Source organism: Corvus kubaryi, unplaced genomic scaffold, assembly GCF_017639235.1.
Source record: "Corvus kubaryi isolate FWS band 111438036 unplaced genomic scaffold, C.kubaryi_AGA036_p1.0 37334, whole genome shotgun sequence".
Taxonomy (NCBI): domain Eukaryota; kingdom Metazoa; phylum Chordata; class Aves; order Passeriformes; family Corvidae; genus Corvus; species Corvus kubaryi.
In genome coordinates, this window is record NW_024581108.1 from 4687808 (window position 1) to 4707193 (window position 19386).

The 19386-nt window shown below is 44.7% G+C and overlaps 1 protein-coding gene across 2 annotated transcripts in view; it reads left to right on the forward strand.

The window, feature by feature from the left end:
• Positions 1-10056: 10056 nt before the first annotated feature.
• The window catches only part of NR5A2 (nuclear receptor subfamily 5 group A member 2), an 87538-nt gene continuing 78208 nt past the window's right edge, over positions 10057-19386 (forward strand). For both annotated transcript variants that reach the window (XM_042029932.1, XM_042029935.1), the window contains exon 1: positions 10057-10337. In XM_042029932.1, coding sequence (XP_041885866.1) covers positions 10274-10337 — 64 coding nt within the window. In that variant the 5' untranslated portion in view covers positions 10057-10273. The remainder of the gene's footprint in view (positions 10338-19386) is intronic.

Consider the following 19386-nt stretch of genomic DNA (forward strand, 5'->3'; position numbering starts at 1 on the left):
AGGAAGCACGAGGCACTTGTGCCTTGCTGATGTTCAGATTTCTAAGGGAAGAAGGAAAGGGCTTTGTCTTCTCCCACCCACCACCACTTCACCCTAAGTAGATATCTGCTGGATTTCAGCTAACATTCTATTCCATTTAAAATAGGGAAATAAGACACTTATAAATCCAGCAGAAACTAAGTTAGCTAGACCAATTCTATTCGCCTCTAAAATGTTGGTCCGATTATGAAGAACTGTGTTATATGTCAGTGAATTTCCCCTTCTGTTATAACAACTGTCCTGTTTAAATGCAGTCTGAGGATGGATATAACTAAAGCTGATGATGTTGCTAAAACATTTGGTAAATGTTGATAAATCAGTACAATTCCACAGTAATACTTCCAATTAGGATAGCTGGGATGACAACAATTCACTACAGCCCTAATTTAACACCACACTTTTGTAAAACTGGTGTTAAATTCCAAAGACCATTAAGCCCTAATAAAACCATTTAACAAAACAGAGTTCCTTATTAGTGAATACATGTACCCACTTATGAAGCAGGTGGACAGCCCTGGAAAGGAGACACTTGGCTGTGAAGACATGCAGAGTGTACTAGTGGTGCCTTTTCCAAAGGCATGTGCACACTGTGTGGGGAGGGTACCGAGGAGGTTTCATCTCTAAGTTATATACTTTAGTAAGGATCCTTGTCTTGGGTGGCATGCTTGAAACATGATAAACCATTCCAAAACTACCAGGAGCAAGCTCTCCTTTACAACACTTCAGTAACATGGTAGGACAATAGGGTCTTTGTGGAATGACTCTAGGACTGAATCATATCACCACAGTGATTCAAAATTCTCTAATGGCTTCTCAGAACAATGGTACAAAAGCACTTGAGGCTTAAGGAGAAGCACAAAGTACCATACACTGCAGACAGCTTTCAACATTGTGAGCAATGAAATCTAAGAAGATAAAAAGTGAGGATCACCTCCTTCACTACCAGCCACTTGGGTCTGTTTGCTTTAAGGATGGCTGTTTTTACCTTCCACAAGCAGAAAGCTGCAGGCCTTAAGGTCCAACCTGTGAAACTCCACCAGGTCTCAGAGTTTCCCTGTGTATGCTGAGGTCTTGTATGGAAGACTTCATTTTCTTGGAGGTTTCATTTTAACATGTGTAACTTGCATTTTCTAATCAGCTTACCTCCAAGATGGTTTGGCACAATCAAAAAACATAGCTGTAGTAATTCTAGGATGCTTAGATTTTACACAGGTTGCTCAAACTGCAGCATACTTAAGTGGGATCATAGTTGTTTTCATAGCTCTCAGGCCAATGCACCACTTTCAGGTATGGTGTGCGTTCAATTTGAAGTTCTCAACAGTTACCTCCCATGTATGAGACCATTAGACATACTGACATGATTGTCTGAGCTGAAGCCTTTCTCAACAACCTTTTGCAATAGGATCAGTATTAGTTTCAAATCCTGCAAGACTCTATTATAAAGCTCCAGAGCTAAAGCTTTCTAGCATTGTTGTGGAGTTTGGGGTTTTTACCAACCAAAAGTTGTTGTTTCTTATTGTTGATGTTTTTCTAAAACAGAACAGGACCTTTCTACATTGCAAAACCACTCAGGCTGTAGCTTCACAAACTGTTCTGCTCGAACAGCCCAGACCAGGAATGGGGTCCCAATACCCCCAAGCATCCACAGTAGTCAGAGGGACTTGGAAACTGAAACATTGTGGGTTTCAGCTTTCCAGCAGAATAAAACACTACAGAACTAAATGCCATACTGCAATTAAGGAAAACACTATCACAGAAGGTGAAGGAATATACTTTAAATTCAAAGGTTAAAAGCAATCCTTACTTTTCCAGACTACAGTGCAAGAGTACAGCCTTAGACTGCTAGTCCTGCCTGCTATTTCAGTGTTGCATGTGCAGACTATTTACTGCACCCTTTTCTATATAATCATTTCCAGCAACAGCAGCAGTGCTGTTACTGCAAGCAGCAAAAAAGCCTAACCTAGAAACATCCTCAGCATTTGTATATAAGAAGGTACCAAGATAAGATTTCAGACATATATGGGAAGCAGCAGCCAGAGCAAAGCTGTCCACAGGCATAGACAGTGACAGGCCAGGCAAAGAAAGAAAAATGACATCTACAGCCAAAAGGGAGGGGGAATAAAATCAAACAGCAACAGAACAAAAACCAAAAGATTAAAATGTTTGTGCTTGAAGTAACAACATGTGCTTTTATTCATGCTGTGGAAACATTGTTAGCTAAAACTATATAACTTGAATTCTGCTAGTTTCTTAAATCTGCTGATACTATAGGAGAAATGATATAAGCATTCCACTTAACTTGTTGCCAAAATCCTAGGCTCTGTTGCAAAATCACAAAAATTTTGCAAACTTTTGAAATTTCAAAACAATATCTTATCTCTTCTCAACATTTTATACAACTATAGTGCCAGTGACTTGACTAAAACAGTTCTTACCAGGATAAGTTAGAAAAGGATTCTAGGTCATTATTCCTTTTTATAAAGAAAACCACACATCTTGTTGAACTCTCCACCAAATGAAGACAGTGTGTCTCTGTACTTGCCTAAGCACTAATCTTGAATCAGAAAAAACTTCCACTCCATTCCATCCCTCTTCTGTTATTCAGTTTGCCATCTGCCTCAGTGTGCTTTGGTTAAAAAAAATTGATAAAAATTTATTTATTTTAAGCTTAACGGATGCTTGCTCCAAGCCAAAAGACCATCAGAAACATATACATATTGTACAGTTTGATACCTTAATGAGAGAATTCTCTACAGTTTGTTGATATACAAGGTAAGGGTCCAGGGAAGGCAAGGAGACTTCTTTCACAGCCAAACAGGAATGTCTACACTAGCATCCTACCCTCACTATCAGACTCAGAGCTTGCCATGCCGTTAATATGAAATGAAAAATCAATAGCTATTGTTCGGCCACTATCTCCCATCAATTGATGCCCGAGTGTCAGACATGGCAGTGGGTTAATGGTAAAACAAGGCACAGAGGTTGCTTTTCAAAACCAAGATCGAACTGCACTATGTCCTGGCCCTAGCTGCTCACCTCATCAAGTGCTCTGTCCCCTCTTGGGACACTAGTGAGCAGCTAGGAAAAGCTATGCATCCACACAGCAACCATCTGGCTTGGAGTTAGTGCAAGCTTTTCATAGGCAACATCTTGTGTAGGTCAGTAAGTGTCCTGTCCAGGCCTCACCAAAGGGAAAGAGCATGGTCTTCTTAACTGCCCCTCATTGTTAGCTATATGAGCAAAATCCTTCCCACTTATAAATTAAAAAAAAAAAAAAAAAAAAAAAAAACAAACATGTACAGCTATAGGAAGAAGCCTAAGACAATCAGACTGCTCCCTGGAAAACCTCCACGTTCTAACTGAAAAGCAGTGCAAGTCCCCAAAAAGTGCCTGTTCTTCATTACAGAAGTAGCCAAGTAGTTATTGCCAGTTCATAGGAAGAGATGAGGAGAGCACTGACAAAAGCCTTCAGGGGAAAGCAAGAGCTAGTTGCACCCTAAGAGGAGGCAAAATGGAAGCTAAATGTAGCAAGAACAAAGACTGGGTAGGGCACTCACCAACCGAGCACAGTCCCACAGCAAACGAGCCAGCCAAGCAGAGTAGCACCAAGTCCTATTGACGCTCCTGTGGTCATCGTACAGAAGCAATAAAAGCAGCTGAGGTCTGAAGTCAAGCCAGAAACTCCAAAGAAAAATCTTGAGAATATGTCCCCATCTAGTACAGCTCAGGGAAGAGGGTGTGCTCCCAGCTAGAGTTTAAGTGAGCAGGTGGCCCAGTGGGTGGGAGCTGTGAGTGGGGACCCAGGTGAACGTGACCAAGGCCATTAAGGCCCACTATGGACCCAGGTGAAAGTGATCAGGGCCATTAAAGCCTGCTAGTGGCCTGGGTTCCAGACAAAAACTTCCCTTTTTTATCACCCTACCATTGTTTTAGTGAAGATCTCTTATGTGCATGCACATCTTTGTAAGACAGTATTTTCCAGAGGTCATGAGCAGTTCTCCATTTTAGCTGTACATACTGGTGTCTGGGCCACTGAAAAGCATGTCAGTCTAACTGGATTGTGGGCAGGGGTGACCATAGGAAAGAGTAACAATTTTAGGATGAGGATAACGTGAGTTTGCGGTTAGTAAGGGTACCTGAACATCCCTTCATATTTCCTTGTGAGGTAGAAGTGCCCAGAAGCCCTACTCTGAGACAAAAAACTTAGTTTAGGCATTATATAAACAAGATTTGCATGCCATTGCAAATGCATTAGCAGTCTAATGAAAAGCTGGTTCCTGAAAGTCAGGACTTCTCAGGAGTCCCAGGTGCTACTGCTTTCCCCAGAATTATAGGTACTCTAACTCCAAGGCCATCTGCATTTTTTTTACTGCAATCTAAGCACATGAAATAAGTATACTAACAAACTGTGGGCACATTGTATAAAAGACACAAAAATATTAATTAATTCTACTAATCTATTATTCATATAACTGCACTAGAGAGACTATGTTCTTGAAGAAATTAGTATTTCTCAGATCTTAAGTCTACTTGGTCTGTTTTTTAAGAACTGAAGTATTTACCAAGAGTGGTGTCTAGATGACTTGGAAGACAATGAAAAAAGTGTGTTATTTCAGTGCTATATATGCTCCTGAAATACATCCACTGGACAGAATATATACAGTCTTTTATTATGGAGTTTACATGTAAAGTCGTTTTTGTTCAGATTTCAGCACATGCCTCCAGAAACCATCCACCTTAAGTTTTAAATTGCCAAGAGACAGACTAGTGTTCTGTTTAATTATTAGTGCTATAAAGCAGAACAATATTTACCTGCCTATAACAGAGCTTAGGAAAATCCACTTATCTTTCCTGCCAGGTGCTACATTTCTCACAGTTATTAATAAAATGATCAGAAATCCTTATTTCCAAGTGCCCTTTACCCTACTTTTCTCTCCTGCCCAGTGTCCTTCCTGATGAAAGTCAGCTTGGAAATTGGAACAAATTCTGCATGTGCTCACTGGGAAGATAGAAGGAAGTGGGAGTGCTCCTCTACACCAGAGCTGACCAGCCACTTGAGCACTAAGCCTTGATTTCTCCTCCCTCTGGATGGAATGTGGCCCATCAAGAGTGTGTTCCATGTAGTTCTGCAGTTCATCAGCCTCCCGACATCCTTCTATTCCTGGTGCAATAAATGAGTTTCAGCAAGGAGACCCCCTCTGCTTAGACATGAAATACCACTCTGAACTGCTTTCTTCTGCCAGTCTTTCACCTTTCATTAGCATTCAGCTTGCACTTACTCCATGGTCTTGAGCAGAGCCAGTCTGTGTGGTGTAGCACACATGCAGCTTCCTTCAGGAGTAGAAATTAATCAGAAACTCGTCAGAGCACTCAGGATCTTTCAAAAATTAGTTCCCTGAGGAAAGACTCAGTATTTCCATCCTGCCTCAAGCTAAGATTTTGGAAGGTTTTTTGATGGGGGGACAGTGATGGAAACAGAGTCATCCCTGCATCCTATGTATGTATCTTAAAAAAATGTATAATGTAGATACCAAGTCCAGAAGGTTTTAAGCTCCACTTAAGATTCACTTTAAGACTCCCGCACCTCTTTCTCCTCTCCTCCTTTCAAAGTAATAAATGATTTTTTTTAACAGTGTTCTACAAAAAAATTGTTGCCTGTTCCTGAATGCTGTGTGAGATGATGGATGAGTTCACAACACCTGTTACTGCTACATATGCGCAAGTAATTTCCCCCTGCCTGTTTCACTGAAATCTGTTCTTTTCTCACAAAGTCAAACACTCTGCTCCTATTACCAGTAAATATCTCCTAGATAAGCTTTGGAAAGGTCCATAACTATTTAATAACATTCTCTTTGTACACCAATAAGATAGATCAGTGGAAAAAAAGAAGAGGTGTACAAGAAATTTAAATTGAAGCTACTTACACAGATAGACCAGCAGATGAAACTCCTTACACCATGAAAAAGTTTTATCTCTTCAGTGCAGAGAGCTAGCACTAAATCTGGGTCCCACCAAAGCTCATGCTATTCCTTTAGTTAAGGCTAAAAGAGAATTTTGTGATCCACAACTATATGCTTCCATATGCACAGAACTGAGTTTTCCTTCTAAGCAGTCCTGAAGGTTACCTGGTTGCTCATTTAACCTGAAAAAAAAGTGTTTAAAAATTTCTGCACTTACCTCCTCCTCTAGACATTAATATATCAGCAGAAATATTTACTGAAATAATTTTTGTAAGTAATTATTAAGGAAAAATCTCAGGAAGCAATTTCATAAATCCTACAGTTCATTATTCATCTCCAAATATGGTTTATATTAAATTGTATTCATCTAAACAGACAACAAAAACATGAGGGACTACTATATTCTGATAAATGTAATCAAGGAAAACAGTTCATATTTTGACACCCATAAAGAAGGAACTACACTTCTGCTCTCCAGAGTTCCTTTCCAATATGCTGAAAATCCTGTGTGAAGGAGTAGCATACACTGAAATGTATTTTAGTGCCATTGCATTCTACTGAGATGATAAACATAATGTGTAAAATAAAAACAAGTAAAAAACCAAAACTAGAAAGAAAATTTAATAGTGCAGTCATACCATAAGACAAAAAAGGATTTAAGGATCAACTGATGGAAAATGCTTAATAAAACAAATCTTCAATTTCAGTACTGTAATCACTAAAAAATCCAAAAGGTAAAGATCATCAGATATATCAGATTCTTCCAATTTCTTTTACAGAATCACTGGGGAAAAGGCAAAAAAGTGTATTTTAATCACTTGGTTTTGCACATGTGAAATAAAATTCATGAAGGTGGAGAAAATACATTGAAGCACCCAAAAAGAATTTTAAATGTCTGTAATAGATCAGGAGGAACATTGGAATGACTAAAATAGAGAAAAGTTTTAAAAGAGTGATGCCTAGATCAAAGAACAGAGCTTGCAAATCTCTTTCCACCTAAGCAAAGCTCTAGCTGAAACCAACTGGACTACTCTCAGGACCAGAGAGCTCATGCCTGAAGGGCATTGTGCCAGGTTCAGTGCCATGTTTGCCCTGAACTTTCCACAAAATGAGGATCATGTGCCTCATTTGATGTGCACTGTGCCAAGCACACACCTTTTCTGAGTTGTATGGATAATAAAAACAACAATACATCGAGATGGCATAGAAAAATTACAAGGAACATACTGAATTCAGATAAAAATATCTAAAATGTTACAGGAAAATTACAAAATCATGACTGGACTTACTAAATTTACACCAATATATACAAGTCAGGGATTAAAACTCTTTGAAAATGTCATTTTTTATTTCAGTCCATTTCTGGGGCTTATTTCTTAATATTCTTATATACTCAAATGAAATGCCACCTGTGGAAATGCCACGAGAGGAGAAACTCCTTTTGACTCCATTTTTGTGGTAAATGGTTGCAAAATAATTTGATGTGCAAGAGTCAAAGGAGGGATTGTTGCCAAGCTTTTGAAATCAGGAACAGTTTCTTTGAGGGACATTTGTCAGAGGGACAAACAAGGGACAATTTCATCACACAAGAATTGGCTAAACAAAAAATAAACTACCAGTTTATCAATGAATTATCTTCCTGAAAGACCTGAGACAGAAAATCATGTTTGAAACAACAAAATTAACTTGTCTCCCTTTCTAAGGATGAAAACAGGGGAAGGAAAGAAAGGCGGGGGGGAATAGTGAAAAACAGAGAAATACAAGATGAGTCTATGATGCTTCAACCACAATTAGAAAAAGCTGTTCTGAGTGAGGTCAGTGGCTGCCTTACCAGGGACTTACACGTGAAAAGCTACAGTTCCAAATTCCTGATCAAGCAAAGTAATCAGCCATGAACTCAAGTACTTCAGTGGCACAACTTGTATGCCTCATTCTGCACACCCTTATGGATTTGTTTCACTTGGACTCCAAATGGATCACTGCTAAACACATTGAGCTGCTGGACTGCAGGCTGATATAGGTTGTCCTGGAGTTTCCCTAGGAGTTTCTTTTCCCCTACTGGACTAGGTATAAAAAAAGGCAAAGAAAGTCTGTCTGCTTATGCACCTGGCATACATTCCTCTGTCCATGGAGACAAAGTATCAGAAAGGGAAAAATAGAACATTTTTCAGTGACCCTGACATTTGATACTGATGCAAAAAGGAAAGGAATTACGGTGTTTGAAGCCAAAAGCATGAAGTTTCTTTATATTTCCTATGATTTAATATCTCTCTCCTCCACACACGGCAGATTCCTTTGTAGAAGCTCTTGAAGATGGGCCAACAGTGCTCCAGCAATGCCTCTGATGATACAATGGAAAGTTTCTAACCACAGTATCATTTGCAGCATTTCTCATTTATTTTATCCCCAGTCCCCAAAGACATGCCTTTTCTGATGGAATGAATGTTTCTTTCCACTTTTTATGAATAGAATTGAAAATCTGTTTGATGGCCAAATGAATTAAAAGAGACACTGAGTCCAATTATTTAGGTTTATATGAAATCTGTCATAAAAGCTGGCTTCCAGCTTTCACTTTGTCTAAACAGATAAAAAATATCAGTGACCCTTAAAAAATACTCACAGTACCTGATTAACCATATTTGTAATAATTTTTTTGCAGTGATAAATATGAAGATAAGAATTTGGGAAATCAGACCTTCCCTCCTACAGCCTGTCATCCTTGCTTTGGAAAATTGGACCTTCCCTCTATGGACTGTCCTCCTTACTAACAGGGGCTCTAGAGGAGGGCAGTACTGCGCAGGCCAAGTGATAATTCAGGGTTCCTGGCTGTAAGGCCCAGTTGATGCTTGGTTTGCCACACCAGCTCCATTTTCATACCAGCTCTTAAGCTCTCATCCTAGCCAAGAGAAGCAGTTCAGTTTGTGCAGGAACTAATCTGTTTGCCACTGTATTACCAAAATCTAACCATCGTGACAAAGTTTATAAAAAGACATGTGCTGCTTTACAGCCCTCTGCAAGTTTAAAGAGAAAAAAACTCCCGCTGACTTCAAGAGGCTTCAGATCTAGCCCACAGTGGAATAGCTTCACTCTATTTTTCAAGAGACTTGAAATATAAAATATCATCTGATTATTCAGGCCTGAGTCTGATCTCACAAAGTGTATGCAGACTTAATCTATTGGGCTAGAGCTGCAGAGGCTGTCGGTGGCACTGCAGTGCAAGAGGCACACTGTGCTCAGGCTGGGAGCTGGTGCGCCCCTGACTTTCCTCTGGACGGGGTGAAAGCAGAACGTGACCCCCTCACAGCTGAGCTGAAACATCACCCAGCACAGCTGCCCACTTTTGTAAAAATTATTTAGAGCCAAACACTTGACAGCCTTTTGACATGTTGTGAGTAGGTTTTGTGCCTCACAGATGAGTGCAATACTCTCTACGTATCATAATCCTGGGATATCAATGTTTAACCATGTTGTAAAGCTCTTTAGTGAGAAAGTAGTATATGCTTTCAACTAAATGGCTACAACCCAGAGCAACTCTCCAGCCTGAGGACTGGGGCAATAAAATGGTTTTGTCTGACAAACTATCAGCAGAGATTTGCTGGTGCTGTTAGTCAGAGTGTAGAATCTCCAGCGCATTCAGAAGCCTCCCTTAAGGAATTAATGCTTGATTGTTTTGCCATCCAAAAAGTGTTTACAGAAGCCAAAACAACCATACTTGCTGTCCACTGTGCAAAGAGGTGATGACATCAAGAAGACAGGTCACAAGTCTGAGTTTATAGACACTATGCTCATGTTGGTATGGCTTTTCATCCACTCAGAATGATCTTATGACCCCACAACTTTACAACCTTCCCCTCTCTGGGCTTCATAGCACCTCTCCACTCTAGGTTAATCATTTCTCTGCCATTATCTGCCAACAGTTCTTATCTCTTTTGCTGTCACTTTATAACAGGGTCTCTTATCAAGCTGTACTAAATCACGTGATGGTGCCAAACCTATCACAAGTTCCAATTCTTCTGATTAGAGACTATCATGAAATGGGATACATGGTTTACAGCAGGTCACTAATGCTGGAAAAAGTACAGAGTCCACTCAAAGACATGCTTGTTACTTTCTGAATTCTTGGATAATTTTTTTGTTGTTGTTCATCACACCGACTTTCACTGAAGCCTATTATAGCCTGAGTCTCAAGGCCAGAAAAGTTTACAGGCTGCACCTCTCCTGTACTCAATGCTGTACCCCTTGTACCCAAGGGTACGATATATTTACACCTAATAATGTCTTCTGGTTCTCACACAGCCATCATACAGGAATCCGTTAAACATGGACTTACATCAGGTGGTAAGTAACAGTTTTCTAATTGTTTTGAAGATTCTGCATAAATATATTAGATTTGTGGGTGCCCAAACTGAAAAAAGAACTACAATTGGGCAAGCCCATGATTAATTTGCACATATATTTAGATGAGAGAGAATTTTATGATACCGTGTAAAAATATAAGAAAACAGACGATGATCCATAGAATAACATTTTTCTCTAGAGATAATGCAATTATCAAATCTCTATAATTGGATAATTAACAGTATCTTTATCTATTACAATTGATAATAACTGTGAAATTGTGCATGTGCATGTGCATGTAGAAACGTTTTCAAAAACTAGATTTAAATTCCTTCTGGCCTGGTCATTCATATTGAAGAAAACCTCAGGAATGGTTTTGTGTCTTTTCAGTAATACTGTAGTTTCTGTCAAATGCAGATTCTTTCTTAGAGCTAAAAATTAAGATATGTCATTCAGTAGGGGTGGGCTGGATCATAAAAGTCAGTTAAGACTTCAAAGCAGCAAAGAAGTGAATACATTCAGTAGCATATGGAAACAGCACCCGCTCCCTGTCAGAAAGCCATCAGGCACAGGTTGCTCTGGCTTACAGGCACGAGGGGCATTGCACAGCCAGCTCTCCCAGGCTGTGGTGGCTGTGGCCCTGCCCCAGGGGCTGCATGTCCTCACCACCTCCCTGCCCTTCTCCACACATTTCCTGTCTCAGGCCATTCTGTCTCTCACCACACTCCTGGAGCAAGGTGTCTTTCCTTTGCCAGGACAAGAGCATCCCCTATCCCGTCAGAGTGTGCCCAGGCTGAGACTGGGGCCAAGCAGGGCTGGAGAAGGCTTACTGAGGGAAACCTCTTCTTCATGGAGCAGAAGGTGCTTCACAAGCCAGCCCAGCAGCACTGCAGGTTCCACAGACCAGGGTTTTGCAAGGTTGTGCCTCAGCACAGCAGTTCCTGGCAGGGACGAAAGAACAGATCTTTGGCCCACATGCAGAATCAGGGCACGCTTTCCTCCACTTGCCCCAAAGTGCGTCATCACATGGCAGGCGAGGAGTTCACCCTGATGCTGGGTGTGATGTGGGCACCTTGCCATCAAGGGAAGCTTTGGGACCGTGGGGATGGAGGGTGCAGCAACAGCTGCAGGAAATAACCTCAAGCATAGATGATCTTTATCTTCTGGGTGGAGCTGCTGCTTCTCCCAGGGAAGGGCTCCCACCTTGGACCCAACTGTGTTTCAATCAGATGTCCCCTCAGAGCCCCTGTGATTCCCTACAGGTGTGGGGTGCTCCTCTGCACAGCTCTGCCCCCTGAAATACGTGGAAAAGGTGGCAAGTCGAGCTTCCCTGCCAGGCCTTGGTTTAACTGTTGCTCTTTCTGGTTGCTAGGGAGGGACCCTCTGGTTCCCTTTCCTGCAGGATAGTAAAATAATTATACATCTCAGTTATCTGAAGAGTGGTCACTCAGATAAGGTTTCTTAAGGTGAAAGGATACAACCCTAGGAGAAGGGGAAATAAGACACTCACCTGTGATATTTAGACCAATTACGTGCCATTTTCATGGTTTCCAGAAGACTGACAGGTCTTGGTTCCCAAAATCATGTGGATATGAGAAAACAGATTGGTGGGAGTAGTAGAGACTCTTGTCACCATACCACTTATACATGTGCTGTGTCACAAATATACCAGGACAGATTCACAAAGCATGGTCCAGAAAAAAATAGGTCTAAATCTTGTGAAACTTTCCAAAATCCTGTGTGGTCTGAGTCAGGGGGAGGATTCTGTCTTTGCATGACACTGCTCAGCCAGAACCCATGGTAGCATCCCTGAAAAGCTCACCTAACCCAGCCTTGTAAACTAATCACCATGTACCTGTAAGGGTTAAATGTAACCAGCACCAATCTGAGGGCCTCTGCTTGGAGCTGGGGGAACCAAATATGAAGGAGCCAGATTCTGTTTTTATTTGCACTGGAGAGTAATTCTCTAGGAGAAAAAGCTAAAGCTGTCCTCCCAGGGTATAAGTACAATCAGCAGTAGGGTCATGTGCTCATAAGAGTAAATCCTATCCCTAGCCTTTCGCTTTTGTCCAGTCCCTCCTGGCATCTCCTTCTCTTTTTCCTTTCTAACCACGGCAGAGCAGGTGGGTTTGTGAGAGGCTGTCACAGCCTCTGCACCCACAGCCCACCAGCCCCTCAGGCCAGGGACACTTGCTGCTTCCCACCACAAAGGCTGAGAGTTGCGCTTGTCAGGGAACTTCGCAGGATGCACCCTGTGCATTCATTCACCCCTCTGGCCATAAGTTAGTTTTTGTTATAAACATGTCACAGCTTCCTCCCAGCAAGGAGGGCATCTTCCAGCTCCCATGAATGCAAATCAGACTCCACTGATATAAATGGCAGTGGATCCCTCCCTTGGAGAGCAAACACAACCAGGCTGGAGCTGGAGTGTGAGTGGGCACTACCGGTTGTTGACACCTGCTTTTGTTTTATAGTCATATGATCAAAGAGGCAGCTAGAATTCACAAAATCTTAGTAGTACATCCTACCTTCCAGATGACAAACAACATATGGACTTATAAATGTTTTTATGGAAGTGCCATGATTTTTTTCTTCTACCAGATTCTGAAGCAATACAAAGATACTTGACTAGTTTTATTTTTCCTGTAATCAGCCTCTTGTCTTAGTGTAATCAGGGACACTATGCAATTTTCATAAGTATTAGTTATGATTATTTAACAGAAATAACTGTTTCATTAATTTTAAAAAATGGTTATATAAGAGGAAAAATAATCTACTTGTAGTTTCCAACTGTGAAATTTATCAGCTTGTAGAATACCTACTGCCATCTTAATTTTAATGTATGTCCTCAGGCAGTTAACAGTACTATAATTAGGGCTCATGAGTTTAGCAAAGTTGGTTTTTATGTTTAGTAGTAATAGGAGTAGTGGCATTTTCATATGACTAACAAAGACAGCACATACTACCTTTAAAAGTCTGGATTAGGATTTTGGCCAGCAATTCTGCAGGCAAAGCTTCCACAGAAGTGAACAGTTAGAGCTGTGTGAGGACTGTAAGACATGCCATAGGTTATTTTTTTACATCAGTGGACTTTGCTGTTACTCTTTACTTTTATCAATTTTCTTCCCATTTTCCCTGTGCTTATACTGCAAATGAGCTATCCACAAAAGGGGCAGTATTTACATTTGCATCCAATTTTTTCTGTTAGTCTGGCTTTAAATACCAAAATACATGAGGCAAAATAACAATGATGCCTGGGGTCTTCTGAGGGAGATCTCCACTAGTGACAAAACGCCTCAAGCTACTTGTCCATGCTCAAACTTGTCTTAGATATATAGAGTGAAAAGGAAGACTTGTCTGCAGGAGGGGTTGTGTGCTTGTCTGTCTTGTAGGCAAACCCATTAAAACTTCTCATGACAGATCATTATTAATGTCTAGAGTTTACTCACATATTACATGAGTACATTACATATATTACATAGATATGCAACCTTAATATATATTAATACCTTCTTATGTACAATGAACAGACATGCATGTGTACACAATCCTTATCAAGATTTCTCAGTATAAACTATGCCTATTTTATCTTCTCATAGTTTATGATTTTACATTATGTGTGGATAAATCTTGAGACAGATAGATATGAATGAACTTAAACTTTTTTCATTATAAAGATCAGCTGTAAAATTATTTTAAAATAAAGTTTTCCAAGCTTTGAAACATGGGGGGAGGGGGAGGGAAGAAGCAGACCTAAACCATCTTTTTTTCCCACCAGCAGATCAAGGTCAGTTGCCTCAGCAAAAGAAATTTCATTTTTAAGCCTGTCTGTGCAGGATAGAAATCAATTATCTCTTATGATACAGAGACCAGTGCTCAGCCCTGACAGGAGCCTTGCTGTATATACAAATATATTTGGAGTTCTATTTCCAGACTAAGGTCTAGCTTTTTAACTAGAGGTTCCACACTCGGCTCCAAAAGGGCAGCACAGATAGAAAAAAAAAGAGCTTCATCAGAAAAGTAATTATTATTGCTGGGAAGAGGCGATGGGATGGCAGCGGGAGGGAGCGTCGGGATGGTCCGGGGAGTCCCTCAGCCGCCGCGGGGCAGCGGCTCTGCTCCCGGGCGGGCGGCCGCGGAAAGGAGCCCCGCTGCTGGATTCTCCTCCCCGCCTCCGGTTGCGGGGAAGCCGCCGCCCCCGCGGCAGACAGCAACGATCACAGCGAGCGCGTTTCCCCGTCGCACCGTGAGCGGCAACAGGTCCAGGCTGTGCGGGACTAGAAGGCGTTTTCCCTACAGAATTCATGTAATTTGGCGGAGGGAGGGGGTGGGTGTGGAATTTCTAGCAGAGTGCCTGCTTGCAAAACTGGATCTTTAAGTGTCGCGTGGAATAGAGTGCAGTTCGCTGCTGATCGGATCGATCCAGGGAAGCCCTGCCGCCAGCTCTGGGCACGGCTCACCGCGTCCCCAAGGGCGCCCGGGGATGCCTCAGCCCTTCCACGCCTTCCCATTAGTTCAGCAGAATGCCGGTCGGAAAGCTGCCTCGCAGCAAGAACTGCCCGGCCGTCCCTGCCCACACAAGTGCGGGCGGCCCGCGGGAGGGAACGCGCCCCGAGCAGGCGATGCTCATGGGGGCACGGCGGGGCCCTGCGCCCCGACCCGGGCGGGACGGGGCAGACGGCGGCGGGACGCGATGAAGTGTTACGACACCTCACTGATGACTCACTTAGCAATAAAAGAAAGGCAATCAGAGCGATGCTTTACCACTCACTCGGCCCCGCTCACTCCTCTCTCCGGAGTCTCCTGTCATTCTGCATCGCGCTGCTGCCAGGTGTTCATAACGCAGCAGTGCATTCCGGCGGGCAGCAGGAGCTTGGCCAGGCTTGGAAAATAGCTTCTCGGTCAATAATTGACCGTTTGGAAATGGCTCTCTATGCCGGACCAGAGCGGAACGACGTCTCCGTAAAATAACAGTGAATGATTAGCTGCATAAAAAAAAGGCAACAGGCACAGTCGTAATCCTCTGTGGCGTGCGTTTTACTACAACAGTATTTCAGTCTGAGGCATCCACTCTGTTTTGCTGACAGTGGATCAAAAACAAAACAAAACAAACAAACAAACAAAAAAAGAAGAAGAAGAAAAAGTGGGTGGAAGTGTATTTTTGTGTTTGGGGTGGGTTAATTTTGTAAGTTAGGGATTTTTGTTCTGGGTTGTTTGTTTGTTTTTGGTTTGTTGTTTTTTTTTTTTCCTAGAGGGGACAGTTTGTTTCCTAAAGCCTGATTTGGAGGCACTAGCAACCTCCATTTAATGAATCCCTAGGAGCTAAATACAATATTGCCTCAGCAAAATGATGAGAGGAGACTGGCTACAGGGTTTGGAAGGTTCCGAGGTACTCTGCCCTTCATACTATAGGGGTGATCTGATTATGACAAGGACCAAGGGGAAGGCATGAGATGAAAGGGAGAGGAGAGGAGAGGAGAGGAGAGGAGAGGAGAGGAGAGGAGAGGAGCTATCTTGGCCGTGGTTTTCCTGGTGTAAACGGTCTCGTAAAGTTGGGCGTGAGAGGTGTGTGAGGCGGAGCAGCAAACTCGCGTTCTGAACTTTCCCAGCTGCTCAGGGATCCCGTGCCTGCCGCACTGCCGCACACTGCCTTCTCCGGGGAACTTGCCGGGGCCGCGCCCCTCTGTGCCCGCTGCTGCGCCACTGCGTGCCAGTGGCAGTGACAGCCCGTGCCCGAGGCTGCGTCGCTGTGCCGGGGACAGGATGCGTGGTGCTGACTTCTTCCCCGAGCCTGGCTGAAGTCACTGTTTTCACTGAGTGACGGCTCAGAGCGGCTCTGAGCTGGCGGCAAACGGGAATGTTCAGCGGGAGAGAAAGGAAGACAGGATGCGGATTTCTCTCCTTAAATACTTCCCTTTAAGTCTTTTTGATCGGTTTCGAATTTAGACTTCCAAGCAGAAGAGTTTCAGTCCTCCACTTATTTATTTATTTCATTTGCTCCTGGGACGTTTTTCTTGAACATCTACCCCCCTCCCCCCTCAACCCACCCCACGAGCGTTCACTTTCGCTACTTTGCACAGAAGGTAAATCAAATATTCTCGAGGACACCTCCCGACACAAAGCTCGAGGAGAGCATGTTATTTGTCTCTCATCGAGCAGACCCCTCCAAGCTGGAAATGTCTCTGCTTAGGGAAAAAGACTTTGAAATTTGCTCAGGTTCTGTGGCCTCTTGGAAGCTGTAAGCAATCGGAGCTTGCCTTGAAATATCACACTGAAGCCTCTACCTTGGAAACAAAGAGGTGGAAAAGCTTCAGATTATTTAACATTAGAGAGTGGGGTTTTTTTAATGTAAATGTACATACATTTAAATAGGGAAGTATAAAGTATTCCAGGTCTTGTTCCTTGTACTAATCAAGGCTGCTGGAGGCTCCCCGAGCCATCATCTTTTATAATTATAATTACACGCGTCAATCAAGACCTTCAGGCAAAGTCAGAACAAGGCAGGGAAACTCAGGAGAGAAATCGCATTAAAAAAAAAAAAAAAAAAGTTTGGAGAACTTGGTAAGGAATGGAGAAGAGATTAGAAGAAAGGGTAATTAAGGTTGCTCAAGGCAATCGTGAGAGCTAGAACTCCATGTTAAATTAAATGTAGCCACAAGGGACCAGGTATCATTTATAATATGTACTGCCCTAAACTGTTACTTCGGAGAAATGTGGACGTGCAATAACCACTCCAAAGTATTTTCATCCACAGCAATAGCTCGCAGAGTGACTTTGCCATGTACGGTTGGAGCTCACTCCAGACACTTCCCAGGCAGAATGACATTAAGCCCCCGAGTAGGAGGGAAGAGCCCAGGGAGCGGTGCTAGGGCCGTACCCGCGGGGGAGTGTTGTCCAGGGAGAGCCGGCCCTGCGCGGGCCACCAGCGTGCGGGGACACTTGGCCGCCGTGCCCGTGGGGGCCGCAGCCCGCCTGACCCCGGCAGCACTCAAGCTGGTTTCGCCTGCCCTGTCCGGATGCGGCGTTTCCTTTCCCGGCTTTTTCCCAAACGCGGCTGCCCTCCCGGAGCAGCAGTAACGAGAGTGGCAGCACGGAGCGCCCCGTCGGGGCGTCGCCAAGCGGCGTGACCCACCCGGCGGCGAGCGGGAGGGAGGGGACCGGCTGTCCCCAGCGGGCTGCAGGACCCAGGTCCGCAGGTGTCCCGATGTTCTGCTGTAAATGCACCTGGGGCTGTGCTCTGACAACTCCTCTCCTGCGGGGAAGGGCTGCGAGGAGGCGCCGCTCCTCTGCGAGCCGCCCCCGGCGTGCTCTGGCCGCCCGTCGGGCCCAGGCGGCCCGGCTGCAGGCTCGGAAGGCCGGAGGGCCCCGGCCCGGAGACCCCCGACCCGCAGCCCTCACGGCGGGCGCCCGGGGGAGCGAGCGGAGCCGGCGCTGCTCCGTTGTCGCCGCCAGCGTTGAACCGCCCGGGCTCAGCGCAGGGCGATGCTACACGGTGACACCTGACAGGGACTGTTTGTAACTAATGCTCCTGGGAATAACTTCCCAAGGGCCGAGACAGGGTCTCAGCCCAACTTGTTTCTGGCTAGAAACGGAGTCATTCTCTCTAGATGGTTTTCAGCCACCTCGTCTTAGCCATCGAGCTGTTCGCTCCTGCAGCTCACCATATTGCTGTCCTAAAACTTATTCGCAGACGTCCTGTTAAATTGTGAAATTATAACTTGAGAAATAACGCGTTGGTATCGTTCGCCCGCTCGCGCTCCTGTCCGAGGGGGAATGGCGAAAGGTGAGAATGGAAGGCGACAGAGAGGTCCGAGCCTCTCTGAACGTTGGATCCATCCCCTAATTATCAAACGCTGCACAGGGAAGGGAGAAAAGACTTTTTCTAGTCCGGTGGTGCGGGTCTTGGGTTGGCTCAGAATCTGCGTTGAATTAGCAAAGGTCTCCCAGCTACTGGATGCAAAAAGTTAAGAGCACAGCCGAGTCCGCTCTCTGCGTGCGGAATGCTTGTCCCAGCGCGGGTTCACCCTGCGATCATCAACACTACTGAATAAGTTACAACCGCCAGTTTTTACTATCTCTCTCCCAGACGATGGGAAATGCCATACTCCGCGCTGGAGACACCCGCGCCCCACTTTCCATCGGAAGCAATTTTCATCGCCAAACATTTTCAGCTCTTAATATATACAGCACTGTATACAGATTAAAGAGTCAGACGAGTACGGGCAACAGAGCGCTTGGATGAGGGGCTCGGATGCTTTCCAAGGTGCAAATATCGTTCATCCCACACCATCAAACCTATGCGGCGCAGTTAGGAACGGGGCGGAACGCCCCGGACCGTCCCGGCGAGAGAGGGGCGGAAAGGTCAACGAGGGCAAGCAGACCTCTGGCCCGGCTCGCCGGGCGGTCGGCACTCAGTCTCCCCCGGAGCCCCCGCAACGCTCTCGCCGCTGAGGCACCCGCTTGCGAGAAACGAGTTCTTTGGGACAACTTGCAAACGAGTGCCGATTGCTGCACTATGAATCGGGGAAAAGGGCTCAAGGGATGCCTCTGCCAGGGCTTTGGCTTTTGTGCAAACGATGCGGCTGACACTGGCCGACTTCGCAAGAAGCTTAGAGAAGGGACACCCGAAAAGCCTGAATAGGTACAGCGAGCTCCAACGCGGTTCCCGCTTGCTTGTATCAGACCCCAGGGCTGGGCGGCGGCAACGTGGCCGCAAGGGCTGGGGTTTCCGCTGTTCACCCCACCCGCTCAAGAAGGAAGGCGAGGGCCGGGGTCTCCGCAGCCGCCGCTGGCCGGGCGAAGGCATTGCCCCTCCGGCCCCAAGAGAGATTGAGTGTGGCTGCCCACTGGCAAAGAGGCACGGCCGCTGAAGGCAGAGCAGGCGTAGCCCAGCTCGGCGAGGCTGGTGGCCCGTCGGGCTCCGCTGGGGAAGGGAGGGGAAGCAGCAGCCCAGACCCTCACACCGCAGCCCCGTTTAAGAACCGGGTAGGGGGTGACTTCACTGGGCCACGGTGTGTGCTCTGTGTGTGTGTGTGCGCGGGGGGTGTTG